At 41.8% G+C, this 23,638-nt stretch overlaps 1 protein-coding gene across 1 annotated transcript in view; it reads left to right on the forward strand.

Annotated features, from left to right (window-relative positions):
- Positions 1 to 809: 809 nt before the first annotated feature.
- The window catches only part of OIT3 (oncoprotein induced transcript 3), a 34,366-nt gene continuing 11,537 nt past the window's right edge, over positions 810 to 23,638 (forward strand). The window contains exons 1-5 of the mRNA XM_033943428.1: positions 810 to 1,344; positions 5,207 to 5,581; positions 10,105 to 10,218; positions 18,198 to 18,320; positions 22,441 to 22,563. Coding sequence (XP_033799319.1) covers positions 1,239 to 1,344; positions 5,207 to 5,581; positions 10,105 to 10,218; positions 18,198 to 18,320; positions 22,441 to 22,563 — 841 coding nt within the window. The 5' untranslated portion in view covers positions 810 to 1,238. The remainder of the gene's footprint in view (positions 1,345 to 5,206; positions 5,582 to 10,104; positions 10,219 to 18,197; positions 18,321 to 22,440; positions 22,564 to 23,638) is intronic.

Below are 23,638 nucleotides of genomic sequence, written 5' to 3' on the forward strand. Positions count from 1 at the left end.
AAAACTCATGCATTGAGACAACAAAGGGAAGAATATTTATTGTTCTATACTTTTATTTGTAAGTGAACAAATTAAAAGAAATGGGCTAAAATTGTTTAAAAACTATCAATATATATGATATTATCAGGAGGAGGAATTGTTTTATGGCTTCATGATAATTTATTACAGACTTACTATACCACCTTTTAACTGATAAGAGACAATGCGGTATACAAACTAACAAAAAACATATAGAAAAGAAGTACATGTCTGTCATGAAACTGATTTTTTTAAAACATCCAGGGAGGGAGGGATGGGTAATTTGTTTTAGTAATTTGCAAGTATGTAAGTGCTATTTTTTGAATTCTGTGAATGTATACTGTTGGCACTTTTTATCTGCTTAGAAAATCAATAAAGATTTATTTTAAAAAAAACCCAAAAAAAACCTTCCACAAATATGCTGAATATTTTGGGAGTTGTTTTTAAAACTCTTGTCCCTTATCCGTGCTGGTAAACTGCCTCCATTTACAATGATCTGGAGAGGAAAGAGAAGAGATAATGGCAAATATCCAGCTAGCTGATGTCTCCTCATCCCAGTTTCCTTTCAGATAAGACCGTGGTCACTCGCAGGCAGCTAAAAGGAGAAGACAATAGGAGGATGGGATCATGGATAGATCAGTGAAACAGCCCTGCTGACAAGGCAGGCCTCTGTGTATAGGTCAAGGCTGCAGCCATGCCACACATCTCATCCTGTTCCTTTGATAAAGACTTTAGCACAACTGATAAATGAACTTCTCCAAGGAGCTGTCAATAATAAAAGAAAGAAAAGACTCAGATAATAGGAAAAAAAAAAAAGGTCAGAGCATTAGAGAGAGAACCACAAAGCTAGTAAGTGGAATAACAGAAAGACAGGAAGAAGGAAAATAAAGCAACAGAAGGGCAGAGTCACCACTAAACAGAGACAAGCACCAAGCAAGAAGGAGAGAAAAGGCAGGGGGAAAGCAAGAGACAAATAAAAATAGGATTTAGAGTAAGGATAGAAAACCAGTGGTGAAACGTGTATGAGAAAGAGGAAAAGAACAGCAGACAAGGGCAGGGGAATAAATGCAATAGAGAATAGACAGAGGAAAAGTACAGTAACCTAGAGAGGAAAGAGAAGTGTGCAGTGAGAAAGACTGGAAAAAAAGACTGAGAAGAAACTAAGATAAAACACCAGAGGGATAGGAAAGAGAAACAAGCGCAAGAAGTCAAAAGATAAAATGCTTTTGTTTCACTCTATCGCTTGGACTTGGACGGCTCACATATTGCAAATTCTTCTCTTTGCCTTTTGCCTCTACTCCAGATTTTCAGTGGTAACACCAATAGGTAAGTGCAGTGATGCTGTAACATGGTACGATAGTCAAGGAAGGAACCGCTGGTCCATTGTACTCATCCTCACTCTACTATAAAGTAATGAATAAGAGAGAGAAAGAGCTCTGTGTTTGTTATAAATGACTTCCATTCGATTGTGAACTTTAGGGCATACAAATATTAAAAGCTTGGGTTGACATTTTGTTTATTTTTAGCTTTCTATGTACTCTCTCAGGTGCAGCATCTCCAAATGGGTTAGTTGTGAGCACTGTATGTAATGACTCATAATAATGGCACATGATCTCATTCTCTCAAATTTACTCCTAATGCTTGCCATAGTATTTGCATCATCCCACAGAGAACTTCCTTCTGGAGGTCATAGGATGTAAGGAATCTATCAAGGTGTGCTTTTTAATCAAGCCTGTCACGCTCAATACGATGACAAATATTTCTGTATCTTTCTGCCACATTTTCTTGGTCTCTGACTACTTGGTTTACTGCTGGTCACAGTAGTGACTTATGCTTCTGAATAAAAGAAATATGTCAGACCTGGGATTTCAATCTGTTAAGTATGCATAGAAAGTTAGAAGTCTAATACAAAAAATGAAATCTTCAACATACCTGAATTATTTGACTCTGTGATACCCTCAACTGAATCAACAATTGGATTACTCAAAGATGAACTTTCTGCAATTCAGGTGTCTTTTTTTTTTTCTTTTTCAAATGGGATCTCTGTTGTCTTAAAAGCCCATACAACATTTCTGAATCTTTTTTTTTCTTCATCCTATCAAAAGTTATCATAACATTTTAAAAAAATCTGGTCTTTTCCATGAAAAATGAGCTTCTAGATCTCTACGTTTGCAGTAGATTTTAATCTATATTCGTTTTAACAGCTGCGATGAATGTGCTGCAAGGGAGAGAAGGAGAAAAGGATGGGCAGATTAAAAAAAAAGCTTTATTGCAAGGTGTTCATTGCTGTAGTAATGCATGCTTGCTATTGTACCGAAATGTGCTTTGCTGCACGCAGATAGCACACACAGTTCTGCAGTTGGTGTCCATTTCTTTATCTTGTCAATGAATATTTATTTTACCATTAAGTTTCTGCCGCGGATGGTCTTCCGTTCAGAAACTGTGGAAGAATGCATTATGAAGAGCTCACATTTTTCTTTTTGACTAGTCTTTAAGCCCATTACATTAACGGGTGCTAGAACATATGTGTGTGTGTCTGTCTTTATTTCTTTCTCTCTCTCTCCTTAGCCGCTTTCTTTCTTTCTGCCTTTCTTTTTCCTTGGCTGTCCATCACCACCCCTTGCCTGCTCCCCCTATCCAGATCGTCGTCTGGCTGCGGTCTGGCTTGTGTAGAGCGGCCTATCATTGTGTAGCGCGGCCTATCATTTTATTATATTAGATACTCTTTGGTGCTGCTTCATTACTCAAACAAAATGCTTCTATTTCTTGTTCTTTTTTGGGGGGGGGGGGTGTTTCATCTTAAGTACTCTGCTATCTTTATCTATGTAAACCAGACCGGATAAAATGATCCATACTGGCTATATCTGGATGCTGGTGGTAAAGATGAGCACACTGGAAAGAAAGGTAGCGACTGCAATTGCAAAACTTTGCTCCTTGCCTGTTTCCTTTAAAATGATAGCTGTTTTTTTCCTTGAGCAGAAAGCAGCTGGATTCAGGAGACCTAGATTAGAGAATGACATGGGGACAAATTTTTCCCCTTCGTTCCCGCAGGAACTCAATTTCCCTGTCCCCGTGAGTTCTTTTCCTGTCCCTTTCCTGCATGCTCCGTTTTCAGCTGCACAAGCCTCAAACGCTTTAAAATCATAAATGTTCAAGGCTTGTGCGGTTAAGGCAGTGCTTACAGGAATGGGGCAGGGGCAGGGACAGCGGCAGAACTCAGGGGGAAATTGCTATGTGCTATTTAGAGTGCAATAAAAGTATAATACTTTGCAAGCTGATTGCTTTCCATGGAGAATAGGGCCATTGCCTTGGATACGCTTTGACAGCCACAGCGCTAGGCTTTTGATCTCTGTGGCAAGATGTATGGCCCTGGGAAGAGTTAGCTTTTTGAATATCAATCCTTAGCTCTGTTCAGGTAGAAGGCTTTTGCAGGATGCTTTGGATCTCAAATCAAGTCTTTTTCTTTCTTCAGGCACTCCAGGAAAGAAGACATGTAGGTCTATGGTCATTATGCATAAACCAGAGGCATAGTTAGAGGGGTGGACTGTCCTGGGTGCTGTCTTGGTGGGGGCCCAAAGTACCTCTTTGACTCTTCACCGGTGCAAGCAGCATCTCTAACCTGCTGCTTGCGCTGGCCTCAGCTCTCCCTCTGAAGTCACTTCCTGGTTGCGGGACCATGACATGACAGAGGGAGAGTCGAGGCCGGCACAAGCAGCAGGTTGGAGATGCTGCTCGCGTTGGCTAAGAGTTAAAGAGATACGGAGAGGAAGGGAAGGCGCACGCCTCCTACCTTTGCTACGTCACTGCATAAAACCCCCTCTTCTTAAGAGGTTCTCTCTACAGCCTTTGGCAAGGGGTCTGAAGTATAGCATTCTTAGGCACTCTTAGAGAGAAGAGATGTGCAAATTTCCCTCTTTAGGTAGGAAGCAAAGTTTTTCAAGCTGAGAACTATTTGGTAATTAGGGGAACATCTTCTCTTGTCTTTGTTCAGTGGTCATATGAGACAAAGATTTTAACAAGTGCTTGCAGCATATAAACACTTTCTGCTTCACTTTAATTTGGGGAACTTTTCGCTCTCTCTTTGTGGTAGTCTTGCAGGGCTTAAGGCACTTTTGCAAGTCACTAAGAGTTCTGTGGAAAATGATTGTGTAACAGAACTGCTTCCTGTTACAGATGTTCTGCCATCTGAAGAGAATTTATGTATTTAGCTCTCACATTTTCTCAATAGTAGCTCAAGGTACACTTTACCTTTCCTCAGAGGGCTTACAATCTAAAGAGACCCTTTTAATAAGGGAAGGGAACGGGGACTTGTATACCACCTTTTTGTGGCTTTGGCATTTCAAAGCAGTGGGCATAGGAAGATTAGGTGACTTACCCAGGGTCCGAAGGAGCAGCACTGGAATTTGATCTCACAGCCTCTGGGTGAGCAGCTCTACCAGTGAACCACACTATAGCTTAGTGCAGGGGTGGGCAAATTTTTTGACTTGTGGGCCACAATGGGTTCTTAAATTTGACAAAGGGGCCGGACCAAGAGCAGATGGATGGAGTGGCCTACTTCCACTTCTGGCCGGTGGCCCAACACCTGTGTGTACGCATGCGTCTCGCACAGCTGCAGCTTGCCATGGGGGAGTTCCAGGTGCACCGGGTCCACTTTTTCCGCTTCATGTCCTCGAGGGTCCACTGTCTGCATTACTGCGGCCGCTTGGAGTGCTTGGCCATGGTCTGCCTGGATGGCTCTATTGAGATCATCAACCTGGCCGCCAACAGGGAAAACACAGGCATTGCAGAAAAAATGCAAAACGAATGTCGTTTAATAATAAAATTTAGACAAATTTGGCAGGCTGGATTAAAAAAACTAAACAGGCCGGATATGGCTCATGGGCTGTAGTTTGTCCATGTCTGGCTTAGTGTGTGCTGAATGCTAAGAAGCACATTTTATACCTATGGCTTTTCTTAGCATTTAGCATTTGCCCAAGATGCACATAGAGCAGTATTGAGATTTGAACCAGTCTTCCTATTAGCCTAGTGCTCTAACTCTAGGCTACAATTCCCCTCTTTAGTTTAATAATTAAACAATGTAGAAAAGAAGTAGAAAAGAGTTTGAAGGTGCACTTTATAATCTGGCAGTCTGAGAAACACAAACTCGTTAATAATGATTAATCTAGTTTTCTCTCTGCCTTTCCTACAGCCCTTGATCCTTGCTCTGCCTATATCAGCCTGAACGAGCCCTGGAGGAACACAGACCATGTTTTCAATGAATCTCAAAGGCAGCCCATGTGCGATAATAAGCTGGATGGAGAGTGGTACCGTTTCACTGGCATGGCTGGTGATGCCATGCCCACCTTTTGCATCCCTGAAAACCACTGCGGCACTCATGCACCCATCTGGCTGAATGGGAGTCACCCCAAGGAGTCTGACGGCATTGTTCAGAGACAAGCTTGCGCCAGCTTCAACAACAACTGCTGCCTGTGGAATACTAGCATAGAAGTGAAAGCCTGTCCAGGAGGGTATTATGTGTACCATCTGACCAAACCCAGTGTCTGCTTCCATACATACTGTGGGCGTAAGTAATCTCTAACCACCATAACCTGCTTCTATATATGCGCATAACTAATCCCCAAATATCAACTCATTAGCTGATTTCAGGTATACTGTAAGCCAGAACAGATTATTTTTTCAGTGACAAACTTATTACCTCACAGCTTAAATCGAGAAATAGAGCCGAAGGCTTTTCTTTAAATGATATTTTAATTTGCACTTGTAGAAAAGAGCCTCTATTCTGTGATTGGTTACTTTTGCCTAATGTAACCTGCTACTTCCTCAAAGTGTACTCCTCAACAATATAATCATTTTGGTCAAGGGTTCAATTATGTTTTCTTTAAGGAAGTAAAAGATTTACATTTAAAATTTCTTTATCCTAAAATTTTAAGTACCGGGATAAAATAAATAAGTATAAGAAAACTATTCACACACCTGATAAGTGCAATAATTTTAATGTAACATTGTACTAAATTTTGAAAATACTACTTCAATTAAACAGTCTCTAAGAGAGTTGATACTTGTTTTTCCTTCTCTTTCGATTTCTCTACCCGATGAATCCAGGTAAGTAAATTTCTTATTTTTCCTTGCGTTGGATTTGACTCTCTTGTGTTGGGAACCTTCTTCTTTGTTCTTGCTTGCTTCTCCTACTCCCTATCTATATAAAAAACAAAGGAAGCAAAACCCTATATCCCTATTTGATTTAAATAAATAAATAAATAAATAAGTACTGTGACCATTAGCTACCCAAATAAAACAAAGAATAATTGAAATTTCCCTAAAAACTAATCCCACCCACTTTCTACTGAACCAAGGTTTAATTAAAAATCAATACAATTCCTTTACAGGACCTATAAATATCCAATAGCAGTATGCAGCCCTGCCAGCACAAGTGTTCAATTTTATTTAGAACGTTCAACTCAAAACAGATTTTCTTTATAAAGCCTTCAATCACATCAAACACATCTCAGTATCCCACGATCCCCCTATTCCTGAGGGATAGGGGGATCGTGGGATACTGAGAGAGGTGCTGGGATGTAACACAGGTATAGAAAGCAAACCAAGTAATAAGTATAGAAATCCGACCAGGTCGTGCATGTGCAAGACCGGAGGGTTAGGACTTCGATGGGAAGATAAAACTCAATGGGAAACCAAGGTGGCAAGGGGGCCCCTTCTGGTGTCTCAGACAGGCCGTGACCTGTTCGGGCCGCCGCGGGAGCGGACTGCTGGGCAGGATGGACCTGAGGTCTGACCCAGCGGAGGCACTGCTTATGTTCTTATGTTCTTATCTTCAACAAAACTGCTAGTTAGGTTTTCTTTAAAAACCCTTTCATTCAAATTATATCTTTTATCTTCAGGATAATTTATCTCACCTCAAGTAAGGTTCTCTAAAATGTGAATTAAAGTCACCACTTCTAATAAACTAATATCACAGCTCAAATCCCAAAATTTCCAAATCAAAATCAAAGCTACCACATTGAAAATTGATCTCTAAAGACCAATTTTACAGAGACAACATATAACAGACTCCTGTCTCTGCCAACAAACCAACCCAACTCCCTCCAACTGCTCTCCTTGGCAGTTTTGGAACTCCCCAGCACTGCTCACTTCCTGGAGAAAGTTGTGCTATCCAAAATTCTAAAAGTGACACTTACAGCTCAAAATTCTTAAACCTACAAGAATATTTATTTATAACCTTGGTTACACTAAGGGCTCCTTTTACAAAGCCATGCTAGGGCCTTAACGCGCGGAACAGCATGTGCTAAATTGCCCCATGTGCTAGCCACTACTGCCTCCTTTTGAGCAGGCGGTAGATTTTTGGCTAGTGTGCGCTATAGCACGTGCTAATTCGGTGTGTGCGTTAAAAACGCTAGCGCACCTTTGTAAAAGGAGCCCTAAAATTCAGCAGTTGGGCTCCTGATTGACTCTTTTAGATTTACAATGCCCTTGAATTTATTATTTTTAATGCCATTGGCTGCTATTGTCACCTGATCCAGGATCTCAAATTTGTTTAGCTACCCTGTATTTCAAAGTGTTAGCATTTCCTTGCCTCTATAGCAGTGGTCTCAAATGCAAACCCTTTGCAGGGCCACATTTTGGATTTGTAGGTACTTAGAGGCCGCAGAAAAAATAGCTAATGTCTTATTAAAGAAATGACAACTTTGCATGAGGTTATAGTTATAGTTTATAAATCTTTCCTCGATTTCTTCTGATAATTTCAGCAACACACAGCTGAAAGCAGTGCAACATGCAGAAAATGAAGTTTAGATAGTTTTTCACTTTCTGCATGTTGCACTGCTTTCAGTTGTGTATAGCTTAAATTAAGGAAACTATAAAGAGTTTTACCTCATGCAAAATTGTGATTTAGATTCTAATCTAAAGTATCAACTGCAAGAGACAAGATTTTGGTGTAGTCCTCTAGGCTTTTTTGTAGAGGTGAGAATCAATATTTGACTTGTGCCTGGAAAACTTGTGCCTTAAGTGTCCGGTGGTCACGTCCGCAACCGCCTTCAGCTCTCACCTCCTCTAGCACCGGACACATCCGCCATCATACATCAAGCAGTTACCGCCAGGAGAGGTGCCAAATTTTGCGAGAGTTCACAAGATTACATACACACGCAGAAGCTGCACTGCCTCCAATGGTTATCTTACATTCTGGAACGTTGCCCGCCTCACTGCTGTAACCTCACGCAAGCGCTTTCCTGCGTCTGTACGCGATTGTCCTCTCCACTCCACCTCACAATCGCGTACAGACGCAGGAAAGCGCTTGCGTGAGGTTACAGCAGTGAGGCGGGCAACATTCCAGAACAATGGTAACATACCGAAGGCCTCAAAATACTACCTGGCGGGCCGTGAGTTTGAGACCACTGCTCTATAGTGAATGCAAATGGAATGTTATGTTATACCAGAGGTGCATAGTAACTATGTCTTTTTTGGTTTAAATTTGGGAGTATTTCTATTAAAAGGCATTAAGCCCTAATGAGCACTTAGGAGCAAAATTCTCTAAATGGCACCATTAGTTAAGTGGTGGTAGATGCTCTACTGACACCTAACTTAACTGTTTTAATTGGTTCAATTGACAAAGGGAAAAATACTTGAGTATTTTCCATGTAATACTTGAATAAATCCATGTAAACCATATATATAAACTGAATATATAAATAAAAAAAAAAAAAGTTAGGAGATTTCAGATCTAGAGCAGGGAGGACCAGGACTTTGTGATGAGAGAATTCTACACAAAAATTATTGACCGCTTCTCTTTTCTCCTGTCTTCACTACTAACCTCCATCCACCTCTAATATTGATCTCTTCCTCTCAGCTTTATTCCCTTTCTTGCCTATTGCAGCACACTACATCCAAATTTGGGACTGCAAGAGTCACTGTAGTCTTAGAAGTAATGACTGGCCTTGTGCACATACACATTGAAGTGATATCAGTTGCTTCTCCTCCAGCACAGACATCCTGCATCGGTGAGCACGGGGACTGGCATCACTTTAGCAAGCATATGTGGAAGGCAGGTCCTGCGCATTTCTTCCTTCTGTTGTGCCTCTCGATTGGGCAGGAAAGAGAAATTGGGAGGGCAGTTGCAACAGACAGTTGCCCCTGAGCTCAGCAACAGTTGGCAGAAAATCAGCTCAGATAATTTTTTGTCTTGTTGAACCCTGGCCTCTCATTTTAAAAAAAACAACATCCAGGTGGGCAAATACCAGCCAGTTGACAATCCTGGGACCATATCAAAATCAAAAGGGTGAGGAAGAGAAGAACAATGAGACATAATAGGTAGGGCTGGACAGCCAGAAAATTTTCATTTTGTGTTGGTTCATGTGTCATTTACAGGAATTTTTATGTTATTCAGATTTTTTTGCCCATTTTGTCATTATGGGAGCAATGCCGTTTGGCGTGTCCATTCTTTGCAAATGTCTTGCACACACACAAAACCTCCACACAGGAACAGTTTGTCTGGAACATGGTCAGAATACACACATTTTAAAACAATTTAAACACGTTTAAGCTATCCTTAATGAATATGGTTAGAGGCTGCCCTCAAGAACAACACAAAGGTATCCAACGAAAACTGCAGTATCACCAGCCAAAGCAAAAACTAGTTTTGCATCGCACACTCTAAGTGGAGAAGGATACCATACAGACGGCTGTTTTATACCTTTTATTGCGGTTTATTTATACCTTAGCAACCATGGACCTCTGAGGAAGGAGTGTCTCCCGAAACACGGACCGTGTCAGGTCCCTTGGTTTGTTATAAGATGGTATTTTCAACTGCATAAAATATTTGGTATAATAAACATTGCCTGCATCGGTACATAGGAGTCTGCAGTTCGTTTTTTGTTTTTGTAGAGGCTGCCCTCACCAGAGCACCTTGAAAATTATTCTTCTCCTTATGGACAAGAATTTCTAGGCTAATATCACTTGGAAAAAAATGAAAGAGGAATTTGTTTTGCAAACAAATCTTTGGATGATTTTGGAGCAGACATAGCTGTTCAGGTTGTGCTTTTATGCGGATGAATTGCATGTGCTTCTTGCTCCTTACAGATTTCTATGACATCTGCGATGTGATCGAGTGTCATGGGCAGCAGTGTCTGGACACAGGGGATTGTATGTGTGCTGAAGGAACTACACTGGGGCCCGACAGACAGACATGTCTAGGTAAGAGCAAGAAGAGGGTGGGGTAGGGGATGGTCATTGATACAGGAACAAAGTGCTGACCTCACATATTTAATTCTATCCTTTTTTCCCTCGTGTGTTCATTCTGCTGCCCCTCAATATCTCTCCTCGCTTCTCTCTCCTTATACACCTCCTAGAGAACTCTATCTGTTCCTCAGATAAGTCACTCTTAGTGTTACCCTTCTCCTCCACTGCCAATTCCAGACTTTGTTCCTTTCATCTGGTTGCCCCCTATGCCTGGAATAAATTACCCGAGTTTGTCCATCAAGACCCTTCCCTTGTTTAAAAGCAGACTGAAAACCCACCTTTTTGATATAGCCTTCAATCCTTAACCCTATTCCTCTGCCCTCCAACCCAGCCTGCTGATTAACCATTCCCCATAACTGTATCCATGACATTCTATTTGTCTGTCTTGTCTGTTTAGATTGTAAGTTCTTTTGAGTAGGGACTGTCTTCTTCTTTGTGACTCTGCATAGCACTGCATGCGTCTGATAGCGCTATAGAAATAATTCATAGTAGTAGTAGTGTAAAGAGTTTCACCCCCTCTTCTACGAAACTGAGCTAGCAGTTTCTAGCACGGGGAGCCGCGCTGAATGGCCCACGCTGCTCCCAACGCTCATAGGAACTCTATGAGCATCGGGAGCAGCGCGGGCCATTCAGTGCGGCTCACCGCATTAGAAACTGCTAGCGTAATTTCGTAGAAGAGGGAGTCAGTCTTTGGGAAGCAGAGCTGAGGTTGTGATGTCATAATGCCTCATTCCACCAATATGAGCCAACCTCATCAGTGATGTCACAATGGCTTGATTGTCCTGTACTCCCCTCTGCCCTCCAACCCAGCCTGCTGATTAACCATTCCCCTTTACTGTATCCATGACATCCTGTTTGTCTGTCTTGCCTGTTTAGATTCTAAGCTCTTTCGAGCAGGGACTGTTTTCTTATTCTTTGTGGCTCTGTGCAGCGCTGCATGCATCTGGTAGCGCTGTAGAAATAATTAATAGTAGTAGGACCTATCTTTGTAGATTTTACTTCACAATGAACTTATGGTCTGATGGACTAAATCAGATTTTCATGTTTCATGTTTATTAAAATTTGATATATCGCCTTATCAAAAATCAAAGCGGTTGTACACAGTTAATAATTAAAAAATAAATAACAAAAACAGGGAATAACTAAACAACATAAAAAACAAAAAACAGCGTACCCACAGACAGCTAAAACAAATTGGAACAAAAGGAGCCGGGGAGGAACTACAATATTTGAAGAGAAAAGGACAAAAATAGGTAAAAAACAAAAGGAGGGTAAACTAGAAAGCTTAGCCAAAAAGGCTGAACTACTATAAAATTAAAACATCCTTAAAAGGACAATTATGGTTCAAACGCATCTTTAAAGAGAAAAGTTTTTAAACTGGAGTTAAACTTATCAAGGGCTGTGATTTCTCTTAAGTGGTGAGGGGGCTGTGACAGAAAAGATGCTGGTTCTTATAATATTGATGTGTCTAAGTGATGGAACAACGAATAAATTTTGGTTAGCGGATCGGAGGGACGTCGAAAAGAAAGACTGGAGCATTTATAAACAGGCTCTTGATCCCTCATAGAGATAAGACCTCTGTATGTAGGATTACCATATTTAAAAACGGACAAAATCAGATACATGGCCCTGCCCTGGTCTGCATCCAGCTCCACCCCCACCCCCAAAAAGCCTCGTCTCTTTCTCCCAAACTCCAGGCCACGTCTGAAGGGCCTCCAGCATGCGTGGATGCATGTGACATCATCCGTGCACTCATGTTGAAGGCCCTCCCGATGTGGCTGGAGCTCGGGGCTTTCTGAAACCAAGACAAACTGCCGGGTTTTGGAAAGTCCATCCAGGAACCTGGACAGTCCTTTAAAAAGAGGACATGTTTGGGTTTTCCTGGATGTCTGGTAACCCTATGTATTCCTGCATTATTTCCCTGAGTCATCAAGTCCAAGGTGAAAGAATTGGTATTGCAAAGCCTATCACCTAATCCATGGAGTCCAAGAACCATAAGTTTCTGTAGCACTAATCCCCTAAACCAGGGCTGCCCAAGTCCGGTCCTCGAGATCTACTGGCAGGCCAGGTTTTCAGGATATCCACAATGAATATGCATGAGAGAGATTTGTCTGCACTGCCTTCTTGGTATGCAAATCTCTCTCTCATGCATATTCATTGTGGACATCCTGAAAACCTGGCCTGCCAGTAGATCGCGAGGACCGGACTTGGGCAGCCCTGCCTAAACCATATAGTTCTAGAGATGAAGATATTTGCTACAGCACAAACCATTGGAGTTATCAACTTTAAAGGTGAAGGACTTTATTCACATGGCAAAACCTTGGCTAGCCAGATTCTGTACTCCTGTGCCCATTCTCTAGATCAGTGGTTCCCAACCCTGTCCTGGAGGAACACCAGGCCAATTGGGTTTTCAGGCTAGCCCTAATGAATATGCATGAAGCAAATTTGCATGCCTATCACTTCCATCATATGCAAATCTCTCTCATGCATATTCATTAGGGCTAGCCTGAAAACCCGACTGGCCTGGTGTTCCTCCAGGACAGGGTTGGGAATCACTGCTCTAGATGGCAAGCTGTGTATCTCTGCATCACACATCACTTAGAAAATATTTTTTGATTGCGCTGGGGTCGAGCCAGTTGGCACCCACATGTGCAAAGACAACAATATAAGAAAATGTAGGAAGGATCTTCTGGAAGCCAAATTTAGGATCTTAGGTAGAAAGTTGAAATCCAGAACATCCAAAGCAGGATTATCAGAAATGCTCCCTGCTCCAAGCTCAGGACCAAAGAAAAAATAAATAAATTTAAATCACTTACAGGGGAGAGAGGCAGACGGGAAATGCTGAGAGCTGCTCAGAGGCTGGGTCCAAGCTTGGGAGCTGCAGGGAGATCAAAAAGATGAGACAGAGAGTCTGAGCAGGAAGCTGCACTTAATAGCAGTTGTCTCATTAAGAGCCCAAGGACTGCTATTGTGAGCAGAGAGACTAAGGGCTCTTTTTACGAAGGCGCGCTAGCGTTTTTAATGCACGCACTGGATTAGCGCGCGCTAGCTGAAAAACTGCCGCCTGCTCAAGAGGAAGCGGTAGCGGCTAGCGCGTGCGGCATTTTAGCGCGTGCTATTCCGCGTGTTAACGCGCCTTCGTAAAAGGAGCCCTAAGGCAGCACAAGTAGTTGATGAAGACAGGGTGTGTAGCTACCGAGTAAAAATTTGTATGTCAGCTCTGGAGTTTGTGTGTGTGTGGAAGGAGTGAATATTTTTGAAAGAATATTTTCTGTAAATGTTTGATTTCATGAGAAATGTTGCAAAATAAACCTGCTTATGAGCTGAGGCGTACATATAATGAGAAGGCCATGAAGGAGGATACAGATGAGTTTGTGTGAGTTGCGGGTCAATAACTTTTCTGCTGGTTCTCATGATTTATCGAGATTTCTAAATTAAGTTAGAGTTATATTTCAAAGGAAAAATGATAAGAACTTTTAAAGTGTTTTTCAGAATTTAAACTGGATTTTTGTGACTTCTGTTGCTAAAAAGAAGCATTCAGTACTGGGAAATAGAGGGTTTTATGTTTAAAACAATTTTATTAGGTTTTACATATAAACAGAACAAGATCAGCCAGATCATCAAGCAAGTTACCTAAGCATCACTACAGTATCCAATTTGCCCACCCTCCAACCCCCATCCCCCCTCATACCTCCCACCCTCCCACCCACCCATGGGAACAGCCTCCAGGAAAGTTAGGTCAATTCAACAATCTACTACGTACAACCGGCGTTAGTGTAGAACAGAAAGGCACCCAGCATCGTAGGTACAGTAAACCAGCCTTAGAGTTCATATCAGCAATGGATAGTCTTTCATAACCTGCCAACTGGATCATTTGTGTGCGCCACTGGGAAACCGTTGGCGTGTGAGGAGACAACCAGCATTGGAGAATAGTTTTAAGTCCGACGAAGATGGCCTTTCTAGCAAATGCCGCAGCACCTGGACGGATGGGCTTCATGGTAAGTTTTAACGTGAAGAGGTATGTATTAGTAGGTATCCAAATGCAGTTCCAGATAGATTGTACATGCAAGCAGATACGTTTCCAGTACTATAGAGGGTTTTAATCCCTTCACTGTATAAGATAATAATCGCTTTCTTTAAAGCGCCCCCTTCCATTATGTTTTATCCTTACCCTACTATCTCCAATTTCTTCTCAAACATGTAACTTCACCCTCCCTTCCCTTTTATCCTCACCATCTAGTTCGTCTTGTGATGTTATATGTATATACACAATGCCTCTTTTTTTTAGTTTTGTATAATTTCTCTTTCTTTTAAACATATTGTTAACCAGCCAGATATTAACTTGATGGTTGGTATATCAAAATTAATAAAACTTGAAACTTGAAACTTGAAGACCACTGATTACACTCAGATTGCCTAATAGTATTGCTGTTTAAAGCAAATGTTTTGTATTTAATTTAGTTTACAGCTGTTTTGGGAGTGCATTCCTGCAGTCTTTTCTTATTGCTAATCTGCTGAGACCTTAACCAGTATACACAGTTATGTGAAGCTTGGAGAATCTGAAACTATTTTTGAAAGAACATAAGAATAGCCTTTCTGGGTCCATCTTGCCCAATATCTCATCTTCACAGAGGCTAATTCAAGTCACAAGTACCTGGCAAGAAACAAATAGTAGCAGCTCCATGCTATCGATCCAGGGCAAACAGTGGCTTCCCCCATGTCTGTATCAACAGCAGACTATGGACTTTTCCTCTAGGAACTTGTCCAAACCTTTTTTAAAACTAACTACAGTAACCGCTCTTACCACATCCTCTGGTAACATGTTCCAAAGCTTAACCATTCTCTGAGTAAAAAAATATTTCCTCCTATTGGTTTTAAAAGTATTACTCTGTAGCTTTATCGAGTGTTCCCTAGTCTTTGAAAATCTTGATGCAGTAAAAAAATCAATCCACTTGTACCCATTCTACGCCACTCAGGATTTTGTAGACGTCAATCATATCTCCCCTCAGCTGTCTCTTTTCCAAGCTGAAGAGCCCTTTAGTCTTTCCTCATACAAGAGGAGCTCCATCCCCTTTATCATCTTGGTTGCTCTTCTTTAAACCTTTTCTAGTGCTGCTATATCATTTTTGAGATAAGGAAACCAGAACTGGATGCAATACTCAAGGTGAGGTCGCACCATTGAGCAATACAGAGGCATTATAACATTCTTAGTCTTGTTTACCATCCCTTTTCTAATAATTTATAGCATCTTGTTTGATTTTTTTTTTTTACCTCCGTCGCACATTGGGCGGAAGGTTTCATCATATTGCCTACGATTACACTCAGATCTTTTTCTTGAGTGCTGACCCCCAAGGTGGACCCTAGCATCTGGTAACTATGATTTGGAAAGGGTAACCAAAATAATCAAGGGGATGGAATTACTCATATAAGGAAAGGCTACAGTGTTTAAGACTCTTTAGCTTGAAGAAGAGATGGCTGAGGAGGGCTCAGATAGAGGTCTATAAAATCCCGAGTGAAGTGGAATGGGTAAATACAAATCAATTGTTTACTCTTTTAAAAGCTACAAAGATAGGGGCATGCCATGAAGCTACTGTACATAGTAATACTTTTAAAACAAATAGGAGAAATATTTTTTCACTCAACACATAGATAAGCTCTGGAGTTTCTTAAGAACATGAGAATTGCCATATTTTGACAGATCGAAGGTCCATCAAGTGGACTCTTTCCAACAGTGGCCAACCCAGGCCCCAAGTACCTAGCTAGATCCCAACTACAGTAGTAAAACAGATTTTAAGCTGCTTATCCTAGGAATAAGCTGTGGCTATCCCTAAGCCATCTCAATAATGGCCTAAGGACTTCTCTTTTAGGAAATTATCCAAGCCTTTTTTTAAACCCCCACCAAGCTAACTGATTTCACCACACTCTCAAGCATTGAATTCTAGAATTTAATTACACCTTGTGTGAAGAAATATTTTCTCTTGCTTGTTTTAAATCTATTACTTAGTAGCTTCATTGCGTACCCTCTAGTCCTAGTATTTTTGGATAGAGTGAACAAGTGTTTCACATCTACCCTTTCCACTCCACTCAGTATTTTATAGACCTCTATCATATCACCCCTGAGCCGTCTCTTCTTCCTGCTGAAGAGCCCTAGCCACTTTAGCCTTTCCTCATTGGTAAGGTGTCCCAAACCTTTTATAATTTTCGTCGCCCTTCTCTGTACCTTTTCTAATTCTGCTAAGTCTTTTTTGAGATACAGCGACCAGAACTGCACACAGTATTCAACTTGTGGCCGTACCATAGAGCGATACAAGGGCATTATTTTCATCTTTGACTTTCCATTCCTTTCCTGATACTTCCTAACATTCTATTTGCTTTCTTGTCAGAGGATATGGTGGCAGCAAGTAGCACAGCCAGGTTAAAAAAAACGGTTTGAATACGTTTCTAGAGGGTAAGTCTACAATCTATATTAAGGTAGATCCAGGTAAAGCCACTGCTTATGCATGGGGGTAGGTAGCATCAAATCTTGCTACTTTGAGGGATTCTGCCAGATTAGGGTTATCATATTTTACGTCGGTACAATCCAGACTCCTAGACCCATCCCCAGGCCCGCCCATCCATGCTCTGTTACGCCCCCAGCTCCGCCCCTAGCCCCGCTGCCTTTTCATTGGGCAGGAAGGCATCTGCGCATGCATGGATGTGACGCGATGTCACATGCATGCACGCGTGCACGTGATGTCACTGCGTCGCATCTGCGCATGCACGGATGCCCCCTCCTGATGTGATTTCTTTTCAAAACTCAGACAGACCTCCCGGACATGTCCTCAAAAGGAGGACAAGTCTGGAGAAATCTGGACAACTGGTAACCCTATGCCAGATGAATCTGTAGTCTGACTCGGTATGGCCACTATGGGTTTTTTATAATGGCTTTATATAATGCTGTTCTTGAGGGAACAAATCAAAATGGTTTATGAACAATTAAAAGTAAGAAAGGAAATAAAATTTATAAAAGATAAGACATAGTAAAGGGGAGAAGTCTTATGTCCCCTAAGGCAGTTTTTCTCAAGTCAGTCCTGGAGTACCCCCTTGCCAAGAACACAAGTGGGTAGTCGGTCCACAAGGGCAGAAGTGGCAAGAAACAAATGGCAGAACAGGTATAATGGGCAGAGCCAGAATTATCTGGATAAATAGAAGAAAATTCAGTGGCTAATGCTGCTGAAAATCTGGGTATGACCCTGGGCAGAGGGATTTATCTACTCTGTATTAGAGTTGCGCGGGGACAGAAATCCCACCCGTCCCCGCCAGGATCCTCTCCGTCCCAACCCGTCCCCGTCAGGATCCTCTCCATCCCAACCCGTCCCCGTCAGGATCCTCTCTGTCCCCACCCATCCCCGCAAGGAATTACCTCCATCCCCGCCCGTCCCCATAAAAAGCAGCAATTACTTCTGACAGGATCATCAATTCCACAGTTTCTTTTGTGTTTGCGCTGCTGTTTTCCTTGTGGAATCTCTTTGGTGGAACCCTTTTTTTGTTTTCTGTTCAGGTAATTAACTTATAAATCCCCTCTTTTACTAAGGCTGACATGTCCATTATATTATGTGGACGAACCCTGCTTCCAAAGCCTTCCATAACCGTGGGAGTCCCTTTGGCTAGAAGGGGGGTCCCCGTGGGAGTCCCGTGGGCCAGAGGGGGGTCCCCGTGGGAGTCCCGTGGGTTAGGGGGGATTCCCGCGGGACCAGCGGGATTCCCGCAATCCCCGTTCCCGTGCAGACCTCTACTCTGTATGTAACACATTACATCAGACCATCAAAATATATTCTGCATTTACCTAGAAAAAAAAAGTAAATTTTTCAGCTGATTTTCTACCATTTCTGAATCAGCTATCCTGTGTTTAATCCTGAGTGATTTGAGTAATGCTTGTCTTTGGGCCCCCACAGATGAGAATGAATGTGAGCAGAACAATGGAGGCTGCAGTGAGACCTGTGTGAACCTCAAAAACTCTCATCGCTGTGAGTGTGGAACCAGACGAGTGCTGGGACGAGATGGCAGAACTTGTGAAGGTGAGGAGAGCTTTCCAGCATTGTCTTATGCTTGTAACATCTTTGCTTGGGTCAGAAGGGTAGGCCAGAGGTCAGAGCACAGGCAAAATCTCAGCTCTCCTCTGCTACAGATTCTGTACACTCAGCACCAATTAAATCTAACGGTCCAAATAGATTCTGTGTGACATACACCAGTGTTTCTCAATATAGTCCCTAGGTACGGGTGCTGCCATCTCACACAATAGGGCTGGTTTTCAAGATACATATGATGAATACATTTCCATGCATTCTAGACCATTCTACAAGCAGATTGGCCTCATCTATTTTCATTGGGGCTATGCAGAGAATCTAATCCTGTTAGGTAAGATTCCAGGACAAAGTTGGGAATTACTGTTATACCCAGTGGTGTAGTAAGGGGGGGAGGGGCATGAGGGTGTATCACCCTGGAAACCATCTTGATGGGGGCACTGGCTTCTCTCTGCCCCCCCTATACCTCTTTGCTGGCACAAGTAGCATCTCTAGGGTTACATTACATTATATTACATATTTCTATTCTGCCTTCATCTTTCGGTTCAAAGCGGATTACAATAAGAGTTGTGGAGGGAAGGGTTACAAAGTTAGATCAGAGGTAGTTTCTGAGAGAGGGAAAGGTAGGATTAAGGTTAGGGGAAGTGTTCATGGTATTAGGCTTTACTAAGGAATTTCTTGAAGAGTATAGTTTTTATATCCTTTCTGAACCTCTTGTAGTCAGGGGTTGATGTCAGTAGGATGGAGACTTGGTTATCTAGTCTTGCTGCTTGAGTGGCTAGTAGGCCGTCGTAAAGTTTTTTCTGTTTTACTTCCTTGATTGTGGGGTGAGTGAAAGGGGGGGGTTTTTTTTTTATCTGGTAGAGGTAGTTTGGATAAAGCGGTTGTTTAGGTAGGCTGGGCTTTTCCCGTTAATAGTATACAGTAAAATTTGAATTGTATTCTTTCTTGGATTGGAAGCCAGTGTGAGTCGATGTATGCTTCCGTGATGTGATCATATTTCTTCAAAGAGTAGACGAGTCTCAAAGCTGTATTTTGAATTGTTTGTAGTTGTTTAATCATTATTGCTGGGCAGGGGAGGTAGAGGATGTTGCAGTAGTCGAGTATACTGAGGATTAGTGGTTGTACTAGAAGCAAAAATTGTGGTCTTTCGAAGAATTTTCGGACCTGTCTAAGGTTCCTCATGACTGCGAACGATTTCTGTATCGTTTTGTTTATTTGTGTTCGCATGGTGCATCCCCTGTCAATAGTCATGCCAAGTAGTTTTAGGGAGGTTTGTAGAGGGTAATTGATAGTTGATTACTAAGTTGGTAGTGGTAGGGACTTTGTTATTTTCTAGGAGGATGAATTTAGTTTTGTCTGGGTTGAGTTTCAGTTTGTGATTTTCCATCCACGTCGTAATTGTGGGTAGTGTTCGGTGTAGTGTGTCTGTCATTGCTAGCTTTGGTTGGTCAAAGGGTATGAGGATGGTGATGTCATCAGCATAGCTGTAAGAGGTTAGACCTTGTTTGTTCAGGTACATGCCGAGAGAGGTTGTAGATAGGTTGAAGAGTGTAGGGGAAAGAGGAGATCCTTGTGGGACTCCACAGGGGTTGGACCACGGGTTGGATTTTTCTTTGTCTGATTTTACTTTGTAAGATCTGGATTTTAAGAAGCCTTCAAACCATGAGTATACTTTGTCTGAGATGCCTATAGTGTCCAAAATTTGGAGAAGTATGTTATGGTCAACTAGGTCGAAAGCCGCCGTCAGGTCCAGCTGTATTAGCAGCATTTTTTTTCCAGTGCTGAGGTGTTGTCTTACTGTGTCGATAAGGGAGCCTAATAGTGATTCAGTACAGAAGTTAGTTCTGAAGCCAGATTGCGTGGGTGGAGTAGGTCATGGTCTTCGAGATAATTGTTGAGGAATTTGGCTACTAGTCCTTCTGTTAGTTTGATATATAGAGGTATTGAGGTGATTGGTCTGTAATTGGAAGGGTTATCTGTTGGACCTTTAGGGTCTTTTAGGATTGGGGTGATGATGATTTCGCTGAGATTAGTTGGGAAGGTGCCTTCTGTGAGCATGGTTTGTATCCAGTGTAGGAGTAGGGTACGGAACTTAGTGCTCGCTGATGATAGGAGATAAGGTGGGCAGTGGTTGAGTTCACAGAATGCATGGCTGTATTTCTTGTAGAGTTTGTTGAATTCGGTCCAGTGTATCTTAGGGAATTGGGACCAAGTTCTGTCTGCAGCGCATGATTCTTTTTCTGTGGGAGGTGTTATGATGTCAATTAGGTGGGCTAGGTTATTTTTGAGGGAAGCTCTGGTATTTGTGATTTTATTCTTGAAGTGTTCTGCAAGGAGAGGGGCTGAAGGGGAGGGGGTTATTGTTTGTGGTCATATAGGGTTTGGTGTTCGTTAGATCCTTTAATATTTGGAATAGTTTTTTGGTGTCTTGGGTTTCCGTGTCTATTAGGTTAGTATAGTGTTTTTTTCTCTTTTCTTTTAATAGAAGTTTGTATTGCTTGTTCGCTTTTTTCCAGGAGGTTTGTGTGTGGTCTAGATTGGTTTTTCTCCATTTTCTTTCCAGACGTCTACATTGTCTCTTGAGTGTGAACTTCTGCAGGTTCTGGTTTTGGTTTGTAGTGGGGGCTAGTTCGTCGAGGATGTTATTGCTCAGTTTGCTCCAGTGTGTTATGAAGTCTATTTCTATGTTTCTATAGATTTTAAGGCCAGATGGGACAGACATGTGGGATCTATCCGCAAAGATAGATAGGGAGGGTCATTGGAGTGGGCAGACTTGATGGGCCGTGGCCCTTATCTGCCGTCTATTTCTATGTTTCTATGTCTTCTTGGATTATTTCATCTACTTTTGACCAGAATATGGTAGGCTCGATGTGTTTGCGTGCTGTGTAGGTTGTTGTTTTGGATGTAGGTTTGGTTTTGTTTTTGGTCCAGTTAATTTCAAAGGTGTATGCGTAGTGATCTGACCAGAGGGATGTAGGTGTTTGAATTTCTGGATTGGATGTTTGGTGGAACATGAAGGCTGCAATATCAAGTTGGAGCCCTTTCTCATGAGTCGTTTGAGGGTTTAAAATTTGGAAGGATAAGGCTTTGAGGAAGGACAGGAGGTACTGTGCGGGATTGGATGAATGGTCTTCAAGATGAAGGTTTAGGTCTCCTAGGATATGGTTGTGTGTAGCTGTAAGTGAGTTTTGGTATATGAAGTTTTCAAAGTCAGGCCTAACCATGGCCCAGTTTCCCGGTGTTATATAGCAGAGCATGCAGTTTATTGAGTTTTTTAGTGTGGTGGCTGATATTTGACATGCTAGAAGGTCCATGTGTGGAGTAGATGTCTTTTCCAGTATGTTTAGGGTTAGGGAATCTTTAATTATGATTGCTAAACCTCCTCCTCTTTTTTTCTCTCTGCAAGTCACTGTAATTTTGTATCCTTCCATGATTCTAGGGTCTGTGTCTGATGTGAGCCAGGTCTCTGTGAGGAAGAGGCAGTCTAGGTTTTCGTTTTTTAACCAGTTTTTTATGAGGTCTGTTTTTGGGCCTAGGGCTCTGATGTTTAGGTAGGCACATTTAAGAGTTGTGATTTCAGTATGGTGATTCTGATTTGTTTTAGGGTAGGTGAGAGATTTTGTATTCTGGTGAGATTTGATTTTAGGTTGTGTTGCTCTTCTTCCCCATGTAGTTGTTAATTTTGGAAAAGAAAACCCTGGACACATAACCCGGCCCCATTCCACCCTTCCTATCCAAGATATGCCACTAGGATCCCTCCTGCTCTTTAAAGACATTGGACATTGTGGTTAAGCCAGGAAGGGGCTGGAGGGTAGCAGAAGGCCCGAGGGAAGACTTTAGTTTATTTAAACTAACAAAACAAAACAAAAAAATTTAAAAAATTAAGATAAACAGACCCCACAGAAGAATAAAGAAATTGATTTCTCTCCCACATAGACCTCTAATACATTGCATCAAAGCTTCTTCCTCCAGAAATATGTTGATATTTAGGGTAAGTGCATGCATGGAGGGGATTTCCTGTTATCTTCACATATGTTCATGATGTTCTCTTTTGTCACCTTTTCTTTTATTGCTTCTTTCTTTCATCCTCTGCTTTTCTTTCCTCCTTTAGAAATTGAAGGTTGCCATAACAACAATGGAGGCTGCAGCCATGACTGCCTCATGGTTGGGTCTAAATACCAGTGTCAGTGCCCAAGAGGGCTTGTCCTGTCTGATGATAACCACACCTGCCAAGGTACAACTGGGAAAAAATATCATTTTCATACATTAAGGAAGCAATTATCAGACTGTCTCTACTGTGTGAAAGGCAAGAGTGGGTTGCAGCAACATACAGCAGGTTTAAGTAATGAATCTGTGCTGATATCCATCTCTTTTGAATCTCCCACCATTGATTTGGACCTGGGTGCAGCAGGAAATTAATTGGGGGGAGGGGGGAATACTCAGAGGAGGAGATCAGGGATGGGCAGTCACAAATGTTGCAGAGCCAGTATTGTTAAGAGTGTCGCATTATGCAAAGTGGAATGCGCATTCTTTTCCCAATAATGCGTGCATGCACAAATCATCACGTATGTGTGAACCACTGCGTGAGCCTTCACACTATGAGTAAAAAGTGTGCACTCAAACAGCAGCCCATCCCTGCTGGCGATCAGCATAGATTTATTACTTAGCTAGTCTGCTGTTGCCTGGCACCATGGCACCTAGCCAATGAAGAGACTTCATTCAAGAAAATCACAATGGGCTTTTTTTCTCTCTCTATGGCATTACTAGCAACCAGCCCACCAGGGCATGCTTTAATACCCAATATGTCAATCTGCCCCTGCAAAAAAGGTCACTATTTACCTACAGGCTATGTACCAATTTTCAAAGCACAAGTACCTATAAATTCATTCATTCATTCATTCATTCAATTTTCACTATGAAACTTATCGCAGGTACATGTGGTCACTTGCTTTTCCTGCGGTTAGAAGTTTTACTGATATTACTGCTTATCATGTTTAATGGTTTACTACTACTCAACCATGTTCAATGTACAGCAGTGTTGTACATTAAACATGTACTGTAAGAGACAATCCCTGCTCAATATAGCTTACAATCTATTTAAAACAGACAAGCAGGACAAATACACTTTAAATTATTGAGTTACTGTTGGTATCTATGCTGGATTTTATACGTAAGGGTTTTGCTCATTGAGATTGTTTTGTCATTGCTTTTGATACAGTGAATCATCAGATTTTATTGTCAAGGATGAGATCTTTGGTCATCAGAGGTGAAGTTTTGCAGTAGAGAATGATACAGGGACAAATTTGTCC

The sequence above is a fragment of the Geotrypetes seraphini genome, chromosome 4 (assembly GCF_902459505.1).
Source record: "Geotrypetes seraphini chromosome 4, aGeoSer1.1, whole genome shotgun sequence".
Classification (NCBI taxonomy): domain Eukaryota; kingdom Metazoa; phylum Chordata; class Amphibia; order Gymnophiona; family Dermophiidae; genus Geotrypetes; species Geotrypetes seraphini.